The 16,773-nt window shown below is 36.1% G+C and overlaps 1 protein-coding gene across 1 annotated transcript in view; it reads left to right on the top strand.

The window, feature by feature from the left end:
• Positions 1-14,444: 14,444 nt before the first annotated feature.
• Raf (serine/threonine kinase raf oncogene) overlaps positions 14,445-16,773 on the top strand; it is a 439,038-nt gene continuing 436,709 nt past the window's right edge. Inside the window, exon 1 of the mRNA XM_090387771.1 lies at positions 14,445-14,552. Coding sequence (XP_090243897.1) covers positions 14,445-14,552 — 108 coding nt within the window. The remainder of the gene's footprint in view (positions 14,553-16,773) is intronic.

Genomic DNA, 16,773 nt, shown 5'->3' with positions numbered 1-16,773 from the left:
CGATTAATTTATTCAAATCATCCACTTCCACAACAATGGATGGTGGCTGATTGCTTGTTCCAGCAATCAGCCACCCATTAGCTGAACGTACACTCTGCACATCTATTCTGCAACCATCTGTCCTCAATTTGGATTTATGTCTATGAATTTATTCATAGTCTAAGCAAGAGGAAGGATCCCATTAGCATTATTGAGTTCGGTCAAGCCATTCAAAGCCTTAAAAACCTCAATCAGATCACTTCGCAGGTGACTGATTGATGTTTTTAAGACTCCTAGCCTAGTCTCCAGACGCTGCAATTTGTAAAAGTGAAGCCTTTCTTGGTAAAAATATTCTCCTCATTAGTCTCGTTGCCCTTTTCTGTGCCTGTGCTTTTTACTGTTTTCATCTCGGTATAGCTAAGAGTCAGTGGGATCAGAGGCATAATAGAAAAACGAAATGGATTGGCATAAAAGAAAAGATAAAATAATCAATTGAGGTCAATAAATTTATATGCTAAACCGTTAAATAAAATTAACTCATTAAAAATAAATTTTAAATATTCAGTAGCAAATTATTGATTAATAAGTGGTGTTAATGCTCTCTATAGTGTCCACAATGCGGTTATGAAATATTGAGCGGTTTGCTTAGAACTAGCAAATTGCTCGATACTGTATTAGTAGTGGCAACGATGCAAGAAAAGCAAGTTTATATAGTATCATGTCCATCCTCTTTAACTAACTGTTCGGCTAGTTAGTTATTCCTTGAATTTATTCAAAACACCCGCTTCTGCAGTACCCGATGGAAGTTTGCTCCTACAATCAACTAGTCGCTGGCTGAAGTCAAATTTGATCCTTCCTCAATTTGAATTTGTGCCCCATCTTGTGTGTAGTCTGAGCAAGAAGGTTTCATTATCCTTAAGCTTCGCGGAGTTGGGAGAAATCCCAGGTGCCGTTTGACACGAACATACCTATCCTTAAGCTTATTAAATTCATTTAAAGGCTTAAACACCTCAATCAGATCTCCTCGCAGGAGATCTGATTGAGGTGTTTAAGCCTTGCCTCCAGGTGTTGTAAGTTGCAGAAATGAAGCCCTTTCTCGTATGAGCACTCTCTTGTTCTCCTCGCTAATCTCTTTACTCTTCTCTGCACCCGTTCCAACAGATATACATCTTTCCTCAAATGAGGCTTCCAGACCTATATTCAGTACTCAAGATGTAGCCTAACAATTATTTTATATAACGGGATAATTACCTTCTTATATTGGCAGAATTCTTATATATCATCAACAAAACCCTTTGAGCTATCTTTGCATTCTGTCTACACTGCTCAGAGAACTCCACATCTGACTGCACAATTACCCTACCCCCAGGCCTTTTTCATTCTTTACTAACTCGGGTTAGTAGAGAGTAGTACCATGGCTGGTAGGTTAATCAACGGTTATTACCACTCATATGCAGTACCTTGCATTTGTCAATGCTAAACTTCAATTGCAAGATTAACCAACTTAACTAAGGAACTCATCAGTGGATTTCTGAACATGTCCTGCAAAGAGAATTGCATACTGTACCATGGATATTTAGAGCAGAATCCCCCCCCCCAAATACCAATGTCAAAAAGTTGCACCTAGATAAGACTGACTAATATGGGCCAAAATTATAGAAACTGGACTGCTGATGATTGGAAAGCTGTAATATAGTCAGACAAATACAAATTTTAGAATTAGTAGGGGCAAAAAAAAAAATAAAATAAATAAATAAATAAAAATAAATGGAAAAAAGCAAGCTCATACAGCATCAACCAAAAAATAACAATACTTCTATATCACCTCTCCATCGTTTCTGACACTTTGTCTAGTTGTTCCTTGAATTTATTCAAGCTATCCACTTCTACAACACCAGATGAAAGTTTGTTCCAAGAATCAATTACTCGTTGAATGAAGGTAAATTTCTGCACATCTATTGTGCAACGTCCTTCCTCAATTTCAATTTATTTGTTTCGTGTTCGTAGTCTGAGAAAGAGGAAGGATTCTATCAGCATTGAACATATTCAGTCTAGTCAGAGCTTTAAACGTCTCAATCAGATCTCCTTGCAGGTGTCTAGTCTCCATTCTCTGCAGTTCTAGAATTTGCTGAGTTCAAGCTATTTCCCAATTTCTCCAACAATCCAACATAAAAATATACACACATAAAAAATAAGTACAAACACTAATAAGAGCTTATAAATAATAGTGAATCGAAATTCATCTAGAATTCAGCAGCAGAACTTAACCGATGTTCTAATGATGCCAGGCACTGAGTTCACAGGAGAAACAATGAGACATTTCATTAAGACAGTGTGATTTTTTGGGGATCTTCAACTATTATGAAGTGGTATTCAAGTAGGAAATCCTATTTGAAATACCAACCAGGACGAATCAAGTTGGCTATATAAATATTTTGATAATCAGATTTACTAAATATTTAAGGGACAATCATGATTTCAATAAAACGATAATACTGCATCACTGGCAAACCAGGAAATAAAATAAAATATAAATGGTTGGTTAAAATCGTTTAATGACTACTTAGAACAAAAATAAAAGTAAATATACACACAAAAGCTTTCAGACGGATGTCATCCTTCCTCAGTTCAGATAGCTAACTATTATTGTAAAATACAGAACATCATGTTCGTGCCCTGGTGGTCATGCGTGGTGAGAATCGCGTGCTACATGTGCTTGCAACAATTAGCTGATTGAAGTGGATGCTTGTGGTTGTAGTTGTAATACTCAGGAATGCTCCGAGCGCCAATGTTTGTCAGCTAAGAGGATGGTTGCCTCAGTTATAAGGTTTATGTGACAACCTCTATTCCTGTTGAAGGAATTTCTACAACACGAGTTGTGGAGCGATTCCAATAACACACGACGACGGTAGTTGCGGGATCGGACAACGCAGTATTATCGTTTTAGCATGAATCCTCGGTACTTTTTCAGATATGATTTCAATACTTTTGTACTGTCTGCGATATATGTATGTATGTGTATATATACTAAAAACCAATATATATATATATATATATATATATATATATGTATATTTTAATTAATATGATAAATAAAAGTAAAGATGGCAGTTCGAAACTCCGGAAAGCTTAAAAAATTACATGAAAACGTTAAAAGAAAGTTACGATAGCCTACATCAGATAAAGGCGGGAAAAATTTACTAAACACAGAACTCCGAAACGGGGAATAAAATATGAAATATTAATAAATAATGAAATCTGATGTCAGCAAAATAAATATTGATGCTAAATCAGGTATTTCATCGGGGGACTACACCTGACATAGCATCAACGGACTGCGTTTCCATACTTGCCCATAGTTATGCAAGAGAAAATTTATAAATGTAAATAAACAAATATAAAAATGTAAAAAAAAAAAAAAAACGAAAAGGTATCTCTTACAAAGTATGGACAAGGTAGTCCCTACGCAGTATTATAATGAAAATATAATTAAGAGAAAAGGGTGAATATTATAAAAAGTAGAAGATTAAAAATATTATACCTGAAAATGGCGACGCGAAACTACATGAGGTCAATACGATAGCTGCAAACAAAACAAATAAAACAGCTACTGACGAAAAAATAGATGACTAGTGACCTCTGTAATCAGTTTTTAAGACAGTATTTTAAATATACAGAATAAGGAGAAATTTAGGTAGATAAGAAGAAATGTGGCGAGAAGTGTACCAGAGAGGACCATATATATATAAAAAAAATAATAATAAATAAATAAATAAATAAATAAAACGGGAGAGGCTGTGGTTTTAAGCTTAGCATCGCGCAAAGCAGCAGATGGCTAAAACTTAAATTAATATAAATAGTGCATTAAAACCAATAGAGATAACAGAATGATAAAAATTGTTTGGACAAACAAATGCACCAAAGCGCGCAAAGCAGCAGCAAAGGATGCAGATGTATATGAAATAATATAAATGCCAATGCAAGCAACACTAAAGGCCACAAGGAAAAAATAGATTAACTATAGAATAAAGATTGAAGCCAGCAAATGGCAAACCGGAGTTAAAAACAAGACCATATAAAGACTGAATAACAGAGATGGGTGTAATTTAAAGAACAGTATCGCGCAAAGCAGCAGATAACTAATTCTTAAATTGATATAATAATATAATATATAAAAGATTGTATTAAAGAGTAAAAACAGAAAACATCAGAGAGTTAAATAAACTGGATATGGCTTAAAACCACAGCCTCTCCCGTTTTATTTATTTATTTATTTATTATTATTTTTTTTTATATATATATGGTCCTCTCTGGTACACTTCTCGCCACATTTCTTCTTATCTACCTAAATTTCTCCTTATTCTTATATTTAAAATACTGTCTTAAAAACTGATTACAGAGGTCACTAGTCATCTATTTTTTCGTCAGTAGCTGTTTTATTTGTTTTGTTTGCAGCTATCGTATTGACCTCATGTAGTTTCGCGTCGCCATTTTCAGGTATAATATTTTTAATCTTCTACTTTTTATAATATTCACCCTTTTCTCTTAATTATATTTTCATTATAATACTGCGTAGGGACTACCTTGTCCATACTTTGTAAGAGATACCTTTTCGTTTTTTTTTTTTTTTTTTTTTACATTTTTATATTTGTTTATTTACATTTATAAATTTTCTCTTGCATAACTATGGGCAAGTATGGAAACGCAGTCCGTTGATGCTATGTCAGGTGTAGTCCCCCGATGAAATACCTGATTTAGCATCAATATTTATTTTGCTGACATCAGATTTCATTATTTATTAATATTTCATATTTTATTCCCCGTTTCGGAGTTCTGTGTTTAGTAAATTTTTCCCGCCTTTATCTGATGTAGGCTATCGTAACTTTCTTTTAACGTTTTCATGTAATTTTTTAAGCTTTCCGGAGTTTCGAACTGCCATCTTTACTTTTATTTATCATATTAATTAAAATATACATATATTTACATTTGCATCCGTTGCTGCTGCTTTGCGCGCTTCGGTGCATTTGCCATATCCAGTTTATTTAACTCTCTGATGTTTTCTGTTTTTACTCTTTAATACAATCTTTTATATATTATATTATTATATATATATATATATATATATTGGTTTTTAGTATATATACTCAGTATATATATTTATATATATATATACAGGGTGTTTCAGTTAAACGTTTCAGAACTTCTAAGAGGGGTAGGGTACATCCTGACAACTCGAAATCATATAGCAATGTGGGGTCGGAAATGCTTTCCTGAAGCGGTGTTGTACACAGAAGCACCATAAAGAAAAGAGACCGTAAGTGAGAAATCGTTTTAATAATACATGAAAAGAAGCAAAAGGTACATGGATTAAAGTAAGTGTTCGAAGTTTCTTCCACGGGCTACAATGCACGCCTCACATCTCCGACGCATGGACATCCGAACATTCTGGAATACTCCAGGCGAATTTCGAATTTCTTCGGCAGCTACTGCGATTCTTGCAACCAGCTCCTCAGCATTGTCAACAGGGGTGTCATAAACTAGCGATTTCATATGACCCCAGAAATAAAAATCAGGACATGATAGGTCGGGTGACCGAGCAGGCCAACGCACGGGACCACCACGTCCGATCCACTGTTGACCAAATGTGACATCCAGGTAGTTACGAACATCTCCGCTATAATGGGCAGGGGCTCCATCGTGTTGGAACCACATTGTCTGTTGCGTCGATGCAGAAATCTGTTCATCTCTCAAAAGTTGTGGCAATACTTGCTGCAGAAAGATCAAGTAGATAGGTCCGGTTAGACGACACGGTAACAGTAAGGTCCGATGAGGTGATCTCCCATAATACCGGCCCATACATTGACCGAAAATCGAATCTGTGCTGCACGACGTCGTATTGCATGCGGGTTCTCGACCGCCCAGATATGGTCGTTATGCGTGTTGAAAATTCCTTCCCTTGTGAAGGAATTTTCACGGTCATATGAAATCGCTAGTTTATGACACCCCTGTTGACAATGCTGAGGAGCTGGTTGCAAGAATCGCAGTAGCTGCCGAAGAAATTCGAAATTCGCCTGGAGTATTCCAGAATGTTTGGATGTCCATGCGTCGGAGATGTGAGGCGTGCATTGTAGCCCGTGGAAGAAACTTCGAACACTTACTTTAATCCATGTACCTTTTGCTTCTTTTCATGTATTATTAAAACGATTTCTTACTTACGGTCTCTTTTCTTTATGGTGCTTCTGCGTACAACACCGCTTCAGGAAAGCATTTCCGCCCCATATTGCTATATGATTTCGAGTTGTCAGGATGTACCCTACCCCTCTTAGAAGTTCTGAAACGTTTAACTGAAACACCCTGTATATATATATATATATATATATATATATATTTATTTATTATTATTTTGTTATCTTAGTTAATTATTTTTATTCTTTTCTTTCTCTTCCTTTCGGAAGTTTTTTTTTTTTTTTATTTTATTTTATTATCTATTTAATTTTTTTTCCCCTCTGGAGTGGGCCCCAGAGAAGGAATTTTTTTTTTTTTTTTTTTTTTTTGTTGTCTCATACTCTGAGACCATAGGTGTCCCATCTACTGGAACTGGCCTACCTTCCCGTGGTGTGGACGACTACCCAGAATAATCTGTTCAGGTGACTGATGCCTCTGGGTAGCCAAGTGGCCAGAACATAACAACAGAACACACATAATACACACAAACCTCCGTCACACACATATCTGGCCCATTTGTAGTGATACTGTTCTTCACAGAGATACGAGGGGGTGTTGAACTGACGTTCTAGGAGCCGCTCCTTACATAAACACATGTCCATGTCCACATGTACTGTCTGCGCGGTAGTACAGTGTTATCGTTACCGTCCTCCACACGCTGGGTGGAAAAGGCCCAGGTTCGAATTCCGGCGATGACGCGAGGGACTTTAATGGGCTTTTTCAACTCTGTGGCTGAGTTCGTCGGTCTCAGGCGTAGATAGCAAGGTTTCCCCGCAGAAACTGAGTTTTTTTGTTCAGCAACACAAACAAATCGACCATAGAACACACGCAATTAACAGACATAAGACACACAGCTTGGAAGATGAATTTGATTATTCGGGTGGCCTAAAAATAATAATAGTTAAATACTTTTGTACTCCAGGATGGCAATTGTCCTATTCAGAGGGCTTCTACTTTTTAAACTGGCACGAGTAACAAAAGGGTATTTAGATTGGGTATTTAAATTGGCCAGCGAAGTCGTCAAGTTTAAACTTTATAGAAAATATCTGTGAATATCTTGAACAGAAAGTGAAAACATAACAAACAGCATCCACGAAACTGAATGAATTATTATTATTTTATGGTGCAAGGAAGCCTGTGACTTATGTTGCACCAGCCAAAAAAAAAATTCTGAAATACCCCGAGAGAGAGAGAGAGAGAGAGAGAGAGAGAGAGAGAGAGAGAGAGAGAGAGAGAGAGAGAGAGAGAGAGAGAGAAAAGGGAATCACCAAGGAAGAGAAGAATGATGATATCCAGCTCAGGACCCTGGGTGTGCCAAGCCCATACTCACCAGATATGAGCGCCTGGGGTTATGAGCTCCATTGATTTCAGATTGGTCTAATATACTGATATAAACAATTCAAGGAGTATAGTTGAATCCTAACGCGTTTTGTTTTTTTTTAAGAGAAGTTTCCCGAGACACAAAATGTTTGTAAAGTTAAAAAATATGTGTACTCCTTGGCAAAAACTTCATATGTATTTTTATCGGAATTTCGCAAGTGGGTATCGAGGCTTACGAGATTCTGATAAGGTTATAGCCTGGAATGCATTTTGTACAGAAAATCATCTAGGTAAATCGTATGGTGAAAAACTTGCCGTAGCTGCAGATTTAACTGGTGTTTTTGCTTCCGCTATTTGAAAATCGAAGGTTTAAATATAGCAAAACGGGTGGTATTCGACGTCTGTGAATAAGTAGGCAGTACAATGGAATGTCTTTACTTTACACTCTACAGATATATTAATAAATAATAATAATAATGTGATATAATAGTGTTTTAGTTCTTTAATTATGACAACGTGTATTGTACCTCTTTCAACTTCCAAATATCATTAAATAGTGTGGCATTAGACTCAGATTACTGCTATGGGTAAAGGGAGGATTGAGTGGTAGAAGACAGAAAGTAATTATTAATAGGCACTGTGCTCCTTGGACTAAAGTTATTAGTAGCAGTCTCTCAGGGTTCAATGCTAGGCCATTTATTATTTCCAATATTTATTAATGATATTGATGAAGACACATCAAGTTTAAGGTTTACAGATGGTACGAAGGTTGGCGTGGTTGTTAATGACAGAAATCTATGTCTTGTTGCACCATCATATTCTGGTGGTGCAACAAGACAGAAAAATTACCTAGATGGCCTGAGAAGCAGAAAACAAACGCAAGGTACTGCATTGGGCAGCAGTAATCCCAGATTAACATATCAATTTGGTGATACCACACTGAGGGTAGGGAGAAAGAAAAAAAAACAAACGAAATTGTACAGTCTGACACGAAATTTTCTGAGCGGTGCAGACAAGTTGTTGAAACAGATCATAGGGCACTATCATTGATTTACAAGAATTTTGCCAGAAAGAACAAGGATATGATTATCCCGTTGTATAATACAGCAATGGTAAGGCCATATCTTGAATGCTGCTTACAGGTCTGGAAGTCTCATGTTATAAAGGATGTAGACCTGGAAGTTTCATGTTAGAAAGGATGTAGAGCTGTAAGATTGGGTGGAGAGAGGATCAATGAGATTTGTCAGGAACACAAAAGGATACTCTTACGAAAATATTCTTCAGTTCTGCAGACTAGGCATGTGCAGGATGACCTGATTGAAGTGTTCAAGCCCTAAATGCATTGAGTAAATCAAATGCAGGTGGCGTACTAACTCTTGCTCGGACACACATATAAGGGGACATCGATTTAAAGTGAAATAGGATGATTTTAGGACAGATTTGCTTTCAACCAGAGAGATATTGATTGTTGCAATAAATATTTGTCTGGTATTGTGGAGGTGGACAGTTTGGATAAATTAAAGGAAGAATTAAATTGCTAGAGGGAATGGACAAATTACGGAGTAGTGCCTTTTTTTTTTTTTTTTTTTTTTTGGCTGATGCTATATGAACTTGCTTCGTTACATCATTTACCACTACTACTACCAATACTAAAATTTGCCCGAAAAGTGAGCCGTATTGTCTCATTTTTAGACTAATTGTCTTTTCGACCAGTTAGTCTCTGAATCGATTGTTATTGATCCGATCTGATGCCCTTATGATTTTATAGAAATATCTGTGCAATGTAAACACGAAGAACCTTCTTCACAGTGATTCAACGAACAGCAACCGTTTGGGAAATCACAGGCGCACTAGACATGAAGTAAGCGATGGTGGCAGCGTCTTCAACAGATTCAGCTATCTGCACAACTTTCGAACTCGCTGATGCCCATGTCATGATCTAAATAAATAAAGAAACAAACTACAGACTCATGTTCCGCTTCAATTAGACGTTTTTAAGAGCGTAGGAAGACTCAGGCGGTCGTCCTGTCAAGCGCACAAAGAGTTGTGCGCATGACAAGCCATTTTTTGCGCCTTTCAAGGATGAGAGGTTAAAAAATTAACTAGTTCTCAATATCTCAGGTCTATGGAATATGCTCTTTTCGACGAGCATTATTCTTGCTTTTCGTCTCCTATTGAAAAGGTAGAGTTTCTCGCACAAGTTTCCTCAGGTTCTTCCCTGAAATGGAACACAGTTCCTGACCGCTATTCGTAGTCCAAATTGACATCCAGGATTTTCTGAGTTCATTTGAACTTCAGCCTGGCGATATTTGAACTATTATTTCTAAGGTAAATGACCAGAACAACGCAGAACCTAATGGACTACTAGTCATACTATTTTAAAATAAATGCTCGACTACAGCAGAGGCTATTCTTACTAATTTGTGTAATTTCTGCATTTCCTGTGGTGTTTATCGTAATGCTTTCAGAAGTCCCTATTCTCAAATATCGTATAAATAAATCTGATCCCTATAATTACTGCCCCATTTCATCTCGATTATTAACATTTCAGCTGGGATCTTTGAAACTGCAATCTCCAAGAATTTGAGTGCATACATTCATACTTTTATCCACGAATTCGTGTTTATGCCCTTAGTTCAACCTGCTTCAATTTGGCCTTTTTTTTTTTTTCGCACTTCACGCGTGTTATTCTGGGTCGGGATTATTAGGTTAGTTGTCTATTCTTAGATATTGACAAAGGTTAAGCCATTATTCAGCCAAAAGTGCTTCTTTTTAAGTTACTGTCTTATTTAACACTCCATAAGACAGTAACCACCTTCACTTTATTTTGGAATTCAATTGCTGAACAAATATTAGCAAATGTCGTTCTCGAAGGGACTTCATCGTTCACTGTTTTTTTTTCTCTTGCAGAGTACTACAGGGCCCTCCTCTGGGCTCTCTACTGTTCATCATATATATTAATTATCTTGCAACAGCGCTCCAAACTTTTGATGTCGAATGGCAAATGTTTGCTGATAATCTTAAAGTCTATAAAGTAATCGATTCAATCTCCGATGCTCATATTTTACAGCCTTGTCTCGAATTCTTCTTATATTTTCTCAGTGAAAACAGTATATCTTTAAATATAAGTAAGTGTAAGCTATGTCGGTTTTTCCCCTAACGTCGGCTTAAACCATTAATATTATTGAATTATTATGTTGATCAGGAGGTCGGAGTTGTTGATCACTTCAAAGATCTTGGTGGCGCCATACGCCCATGATCTTCATCCATCGGCACTATATAAATAACATTGTTCCCAAAGCTTTTCGACTTCTTGGTCTCATTAATTGCAGTGCCTCAGCTTTTAATAGTGAGACTGCTATTGTGACTCTTTCAAGCAACTAGTTTTACCTGCCCTCGAATATTGTGTTGTTATTGGTCTCTGTTCTATGAATATCTTTCGAGCCAACATGAACGCATTCAAATCAGATTTAATCGTTTTCTTTGTTTCAAGAAATACATTGAGTTCCATCGCAGAGAATACAATGCTCTATGCAACAGATTTTATTCAATTCCTTTTAATTTACGACGTGATCTACAGTCTTGCTCTTTCATTTATAATTTAGTCCACAATTTTATTATTGTCCCGCTCTTGTGCTAAAGTAACTTTTTTTTTTTTTTTTGGTTTTAATTATATGTTGCTCATAGCTGTGAAGTGTTGCGTATTATTGATCCTTGTACATTATTATTATTATTATTATTATTAGCCATATTAGCATTAGCAATAGTCGAGGCATATGATGCAAGAAAGCAAGCTTATGCAGCATCAGCCAAAAAAAAGAAGAAAAAAAAAACCACTCCCATTTCACCCCTCCGTTCGTTCGAAATACCTGTGCAGCTGAGCGTTAAATTTATTTAGGCTATCAACTTCCACAACAAGGGATGGAAGCCTGTTCCACCAACCAACTACCCGCTGGCTAAAGGCAAATTTCCGCATATATCCTACATCTGTCTTTCCTCAATTTGAATTTATGCCCTCTCAGGTGATTATTCTGAGCGAGAGGAAGAATCCCACCAGCATTGAGCATGCTCAAACCATTCAAGCTTTATACACCTCTATCAAATCACCTCATCAGTGTCTAGTCTCCAGACACTGTAATTTGCAAAACTGAAGCCTTTCTTCATAAGAGCAACCCTTTGTTCCATTCACTAATCTCGTTGCCCTTCTCTGTACTCGTTCCAGCAGCTCTACATCTTTCTTGAAATGAGGCCTCCAGACCTGTATACAGTACTCAAGGTGTGGTCTGACCATTGCATTATACAAGGGAATAATCACCTCCTTATCTCTGCTAGAAAAATTCCTGTATACCATTGACAAGACACCATGAGCTACTCTTGCAGCCCGTCTGCACTGCTCAGAAAACTTCATATCTGCCTGCATAATTACCCCCAGGTCCTTTTCATTCTCTACCACTGTCAGTGTAGTATCACAGAATTGATACGTTACTCTGGGGTTACTGTTTCCCATATGTAGTACTTTACATTTGTCAATGTTAAACTTCATTTTCCACCTCTCAGCCCATCTGCTCAACCTTTCCAGATCCTGTTGCAGCAGCATACTGTCAGTAGTGTCCTTAACAACCCTGACAACCTTTGTATCGTCTGCAAACTTGATGCAATATGACGCAAGGAAGCCTGAGGCTTATGCTGCACCAGCCAAAAAAAATTCCCGAGTTACTCTGAGAGAGAGAGAGAGAGAGAGAGAGAGAGAGGAATCACCAAAAAAGAGAAGGATGATGATATCCAGCTCAGAACCCTGGGTTCTGAGCTGGATATCATCTTTTGCCAAGCCCATACTCACCAGATGTGAGCCCCTGGGGTTGACATTGATGTTAATTCTTATTTTGTATTTTTGCATGCAGGTTAATTTAGTGTTTAAGCACTGTAATGCTTGCACAATTGAAAATGAATAAATTAATGAAATCTATCATAGAGATTTCCTGTTTTCGAAACTCTTAATTGTATTAATGAGCATTTCGCTTGAATATGGAGTTAGTTTACGTTTCAGAGCTTGTAAGACATAATAAAATAATGGTTATTAAAAAAAAAAAAAAAAAAGGTGAACTTTTAAAGTTCACCTAATTTTATGAAAAGCCAATAACAGGATTTGGAAAGGTTGAGCAGATGGGCTGAGAATCTAACTTATAAAGCCACATAGCCAACGTATTCCGCAAGGCAGAATCCGTTGACTTTACTGTTTTTAAACACTATATAACAAAACGCAAACTGTTACTTTACCCTTTTTATATGTACGTTGTAAAATTTTATTTAATTTTCCTACCTGGTGATGAACATTGGAACTACTTCGTTCTTCTCAAAAAAAAAAAAAAAAAAAATCGTGTATTTTATTATTATTATTATTATTAGCCATATGGTGCAAGGAAGTCTGAGGCTTATGCTGTACCAGCCAAAAAAACTAAAAAAATTTCTGAACTACCCCAAGAGAGAGAGAGAGAGAAATAAAAGGGAATCACCAAGAAAGAGAAGAATGATGATATCCAGCTCAGGACCCTGGGTGTGCCAAACGCACACTCACCAGATGTGAGCCCCTGGGGTTTATATGCCTGACTGTATAAAACTTATTTTTTTGACTAAATGTTCGTTTTACATTTTTTTTAATAGCTAAGAATTTTATAACAACTCTAGATTTTCATAGCCATATTTCATCACCATATTTTATTCTTGACTTTTGATGGTATAAATACTGCTTGAAAAATTTACCAAGACTTTCCAACTGGATATTTGTTAGTAATTCTTAGACAAAAAGTAATGGATTTTCGTAGGATTTTTTCATCTCTCAAAAAGACAAACCAGCCTTGGAACACACGGGATAGAAATGTATGCCTTGAAAAACAAGACAACAATCTTTCTAATAATTAGATTACTTTTTAGAAATCAAACACGTGTAAGTGGGTGCTTCAAATCATGCAATATTATATATCAGTTTTAAAAAGAAAAAGTAAATAATTTTCGAATAATGATAACCTTTCGGTTATCATTATTCGAAAATTATTTACTGCGCCTCGTTATGTAGGCAGGTCTGTACCACGGTACGACAAATGGGTCTACCGTCCTGGGAGCATTTCTGCTAGAGGCCCGAAAATGGAATTAAATTTTAAGTTGTAGGGACGCAAGAACTGTTTATTCCGAAGTATATATATATATAGTAAGATGGCCTTGAATTTAGGGGCTCACGTGTGGATGTCTTGTTTAGGATCCATTTGATGACATTTTATTTATAAATGTATCCTTGAATTTACAGAAACAATACAATGACGTCTCCTAGTCTGGATTGAGCTAGCGCTGTCCCAACAACCCAACAAAAGTTTAGCGGTTTAATTTGTTTTGAATTCCATCAAGACAATTAAGGTCAGGAGGAGTCAGGGCATTGTGTCTTTTAAATTCGTGTATTCTATAGTTCGTTTGCCTGGTTTCCTGGTTAAAAATCCCAAGTTCCCAGAAGAAACCTGACACTCTGGTTTCTGAATTTTCACACGGTGAACGACCATAATCACTACAGTGTTCAAAAACTCGTAAAAGTTCATCCAGTCAAGACGCAGTTCAAACCCTGACTTATAACCACTACGCTAATCGCAAATGGTAAAATATTCTGTGTCAGAAATACCGTATACACTGTATATGAAATCTTAAGTCGAACTTTTCATTTTTGATGAAACAAAGTTATATTTTTTAGAGACTAATGAAATGGTGGTTCTGAGATAATAATAATAATAATGCATTAGATGGAACTGTACTGTTTCAGATCAAGGTGAGAAAGTCGGTGCAGACGAAATCACTGATTTTATGGACAGCTGTTCTTTTGTCTCTTTTCCATTACCAAACTGTGGTCACGTGCCTGCTGAGATATTTAGGTAAGCAAGATGGCGATAGTGCCAGAGCCCTTGTACAATGGATCTGTACCGAATCTTAGCTTAGAATCCCCGGATAAAATTTTTGAAAGTGATAAAACAGGGATGCTGTTAGAAGAGGTAAGAGGCTTATATTTGAAATGATTAAAAACTCAATATTTTATGATCATTTCACACGTACTTCCGTCTTTTCGAAGAAAATGTGTTTAAATTACAGCTGTTAAGCCTACTGCTTCAATGAAAAGGATGTTTACTTCTGTATAATGTGCTGAAATGGGATAGAAATGCAGTGTAATAAATAAAACCACGAATTTAATGAGAGAAACTACTCAACTCTGGATATGATAAAAAGTGACCATTGTGGCTCAGCTTATATTGCTTGCAGTCAGCTACATAATGACTCTTCCTACAGTGCTCCTTTTTTATATTTAATATTTACTTTTGAGACTCCTTTGCTTTTAGACAGTTGTTTAGGAACTCGCAACTTTCATTATACAATACAGTGTGCACGTTACGATATAGATGGAGTTGGTGCCAATCTTTTTTTTTTTTTTGTGCTGTAATAAAACTTTCTGATTGCTTTTAAAATAAGACGATTGAATAATGTAGTTTTTGAACTCACTAATTGCATGCCATTCCATTTTTACTTATAATGGTTACATATTCCCATTCCCTGACGTGAATGTAATACATTTGAAGATATTGGTGTCTCTGTCACATGAAATATAAACTTCACTAAACTTCTTTTGACAGCATCATAAATTTCAGTTTTGAATTAAATAAAATTTTTGCAACCGGTGTCATTCAAAAAATGATCTTTTGGTTTTTTAAAAGAGTAATTTCACATGTCTAGTGATAACAAATGGCAAAAACACATGTGGGTGGTATCATTTAATTTAAATATTTCTTATTAACCAGGAGAGGAGACTTGTTTTATTTTCTGGCTTTACGTTTATTGGTTTATTGTTCACATAGTGTGAAGGGAACATTACATTTGAATGAGGGAATTTGTTTCATTCTGTTTCAAGAGTAAAGTTATTTTCATTATTTTATGATAGTGCATGATATTTATTACCTCAATTTTCATTCCCCATCCCTTGTATACCTTATAAATACCATACACAAGTTATGAGAAGATGTGGGCATCAGAATTTTCCATACTACAAAATGATGAACATGTAATTTGAACAAACCTTTCACAGCTTTCCCTTATGTAATGCTTTGTTAAGAAAAATAGAATATGAACATGAACACTCACAGCACTGAATTTTTAGATAACCTTCTTTCACTTTTATTTGCTTTATCTGATAGACATTTTTATGCTTGTTGATGTGATGCATTTGAATTTTTTTATTTTTATTTTTTTTTATTTTACCTCATACAAGTTAAGGAACCTTCCTTTAGGTAGCAGTGTTCGTAGTGAATTGGTGAGAGATTTATTCAGAGAAATAATTCCTGTGTAGAATAAAGGGAAGGGAATTAGTTTTTGCAAAGGTGATTATAATTGGCTCAGACATTTTGTTAAACTCTTTTCAATTGGACCAACTAATGTTGCTAAAGAATGTAAATGCCAAACCTGAAATGTTCAGAGAGCTAATCATAGAGTCATTTTATACCAACTAAGAGTTATTGGTCAATGTTTAGACCAAAATGGCCAGATGAATTTGAAGACCTTAGGCAGAGAAGAAAAGTACATGGGATAAGTATAAATTGCAAAGGGTACAGAGGTCTATAGTAACTATAAAATAGAATGTACTGAAGTTATTTGAGGGATTAGGGCAAGGTAAGGAGAGTTGTGAGAAGTCTTCAGCTAAGAATGCAAAGAAAAGTAGCAAGATGTTCTTTAGATGTGTTAATGATGGAAGGAAAGGAGTGAATTACATTGATCCACATATTTTCTGCATGAATACAGCAAGAGTGGTATCAGCAGGAGGAGTTCTGTCCACTCTTGTGCTTCTCAACCATCTCCACTTCAGTGATTCTCAAACTCAGTGATGTAAGGACTCCTCCCCTTATCTTAAATCTTCTTTTGGACCTCCAAACTTTTTTTTTTTGGCTGATTCTGTATATAAGCTTGCAAGAAAGCAAGCTTATACAGCATCAGCCAGAAAAAAAAAAAAAAAAAGCTTCCTACATGACCTGTTCATTCCCTTTAATAATTTAACTACCCACTTCTGCAACGTCACATGGAAGTTTGTTTTTCAAAAGACAACTACCCACTGGCTGACAGCAAATTTTCATACATCTCTCCTGTGACCATCCTTCTTCAGTTTTTTTTCCCCTTGTGTGTTCTTTGAGCAAAATAAGGATGGAACCAGCATTTATCTTACTCAAACCATTT

Source organism: Mastigoproctus giganteus, chromosome 13, assembly GCF_048544385.1.
Source record: "Mastigoproctus giganteus isolate SK-2022 chromosome 13, ASM4854438v1, whole genome shotgun sequence".
Taxonomy (NCBI): domain Eukaryota; kingdom Metazoa; phylum Arthropoda; class Arachnida; order Uropygi; family Thelyphonidae; genus Mastigoproctus; species Mastigoproctus giganteus.
The sequence above is the reverse complement of the archived record's forward strand: the minus strand, read 5'-3'. Positions and strand labels throughout refer to the sequence as shown.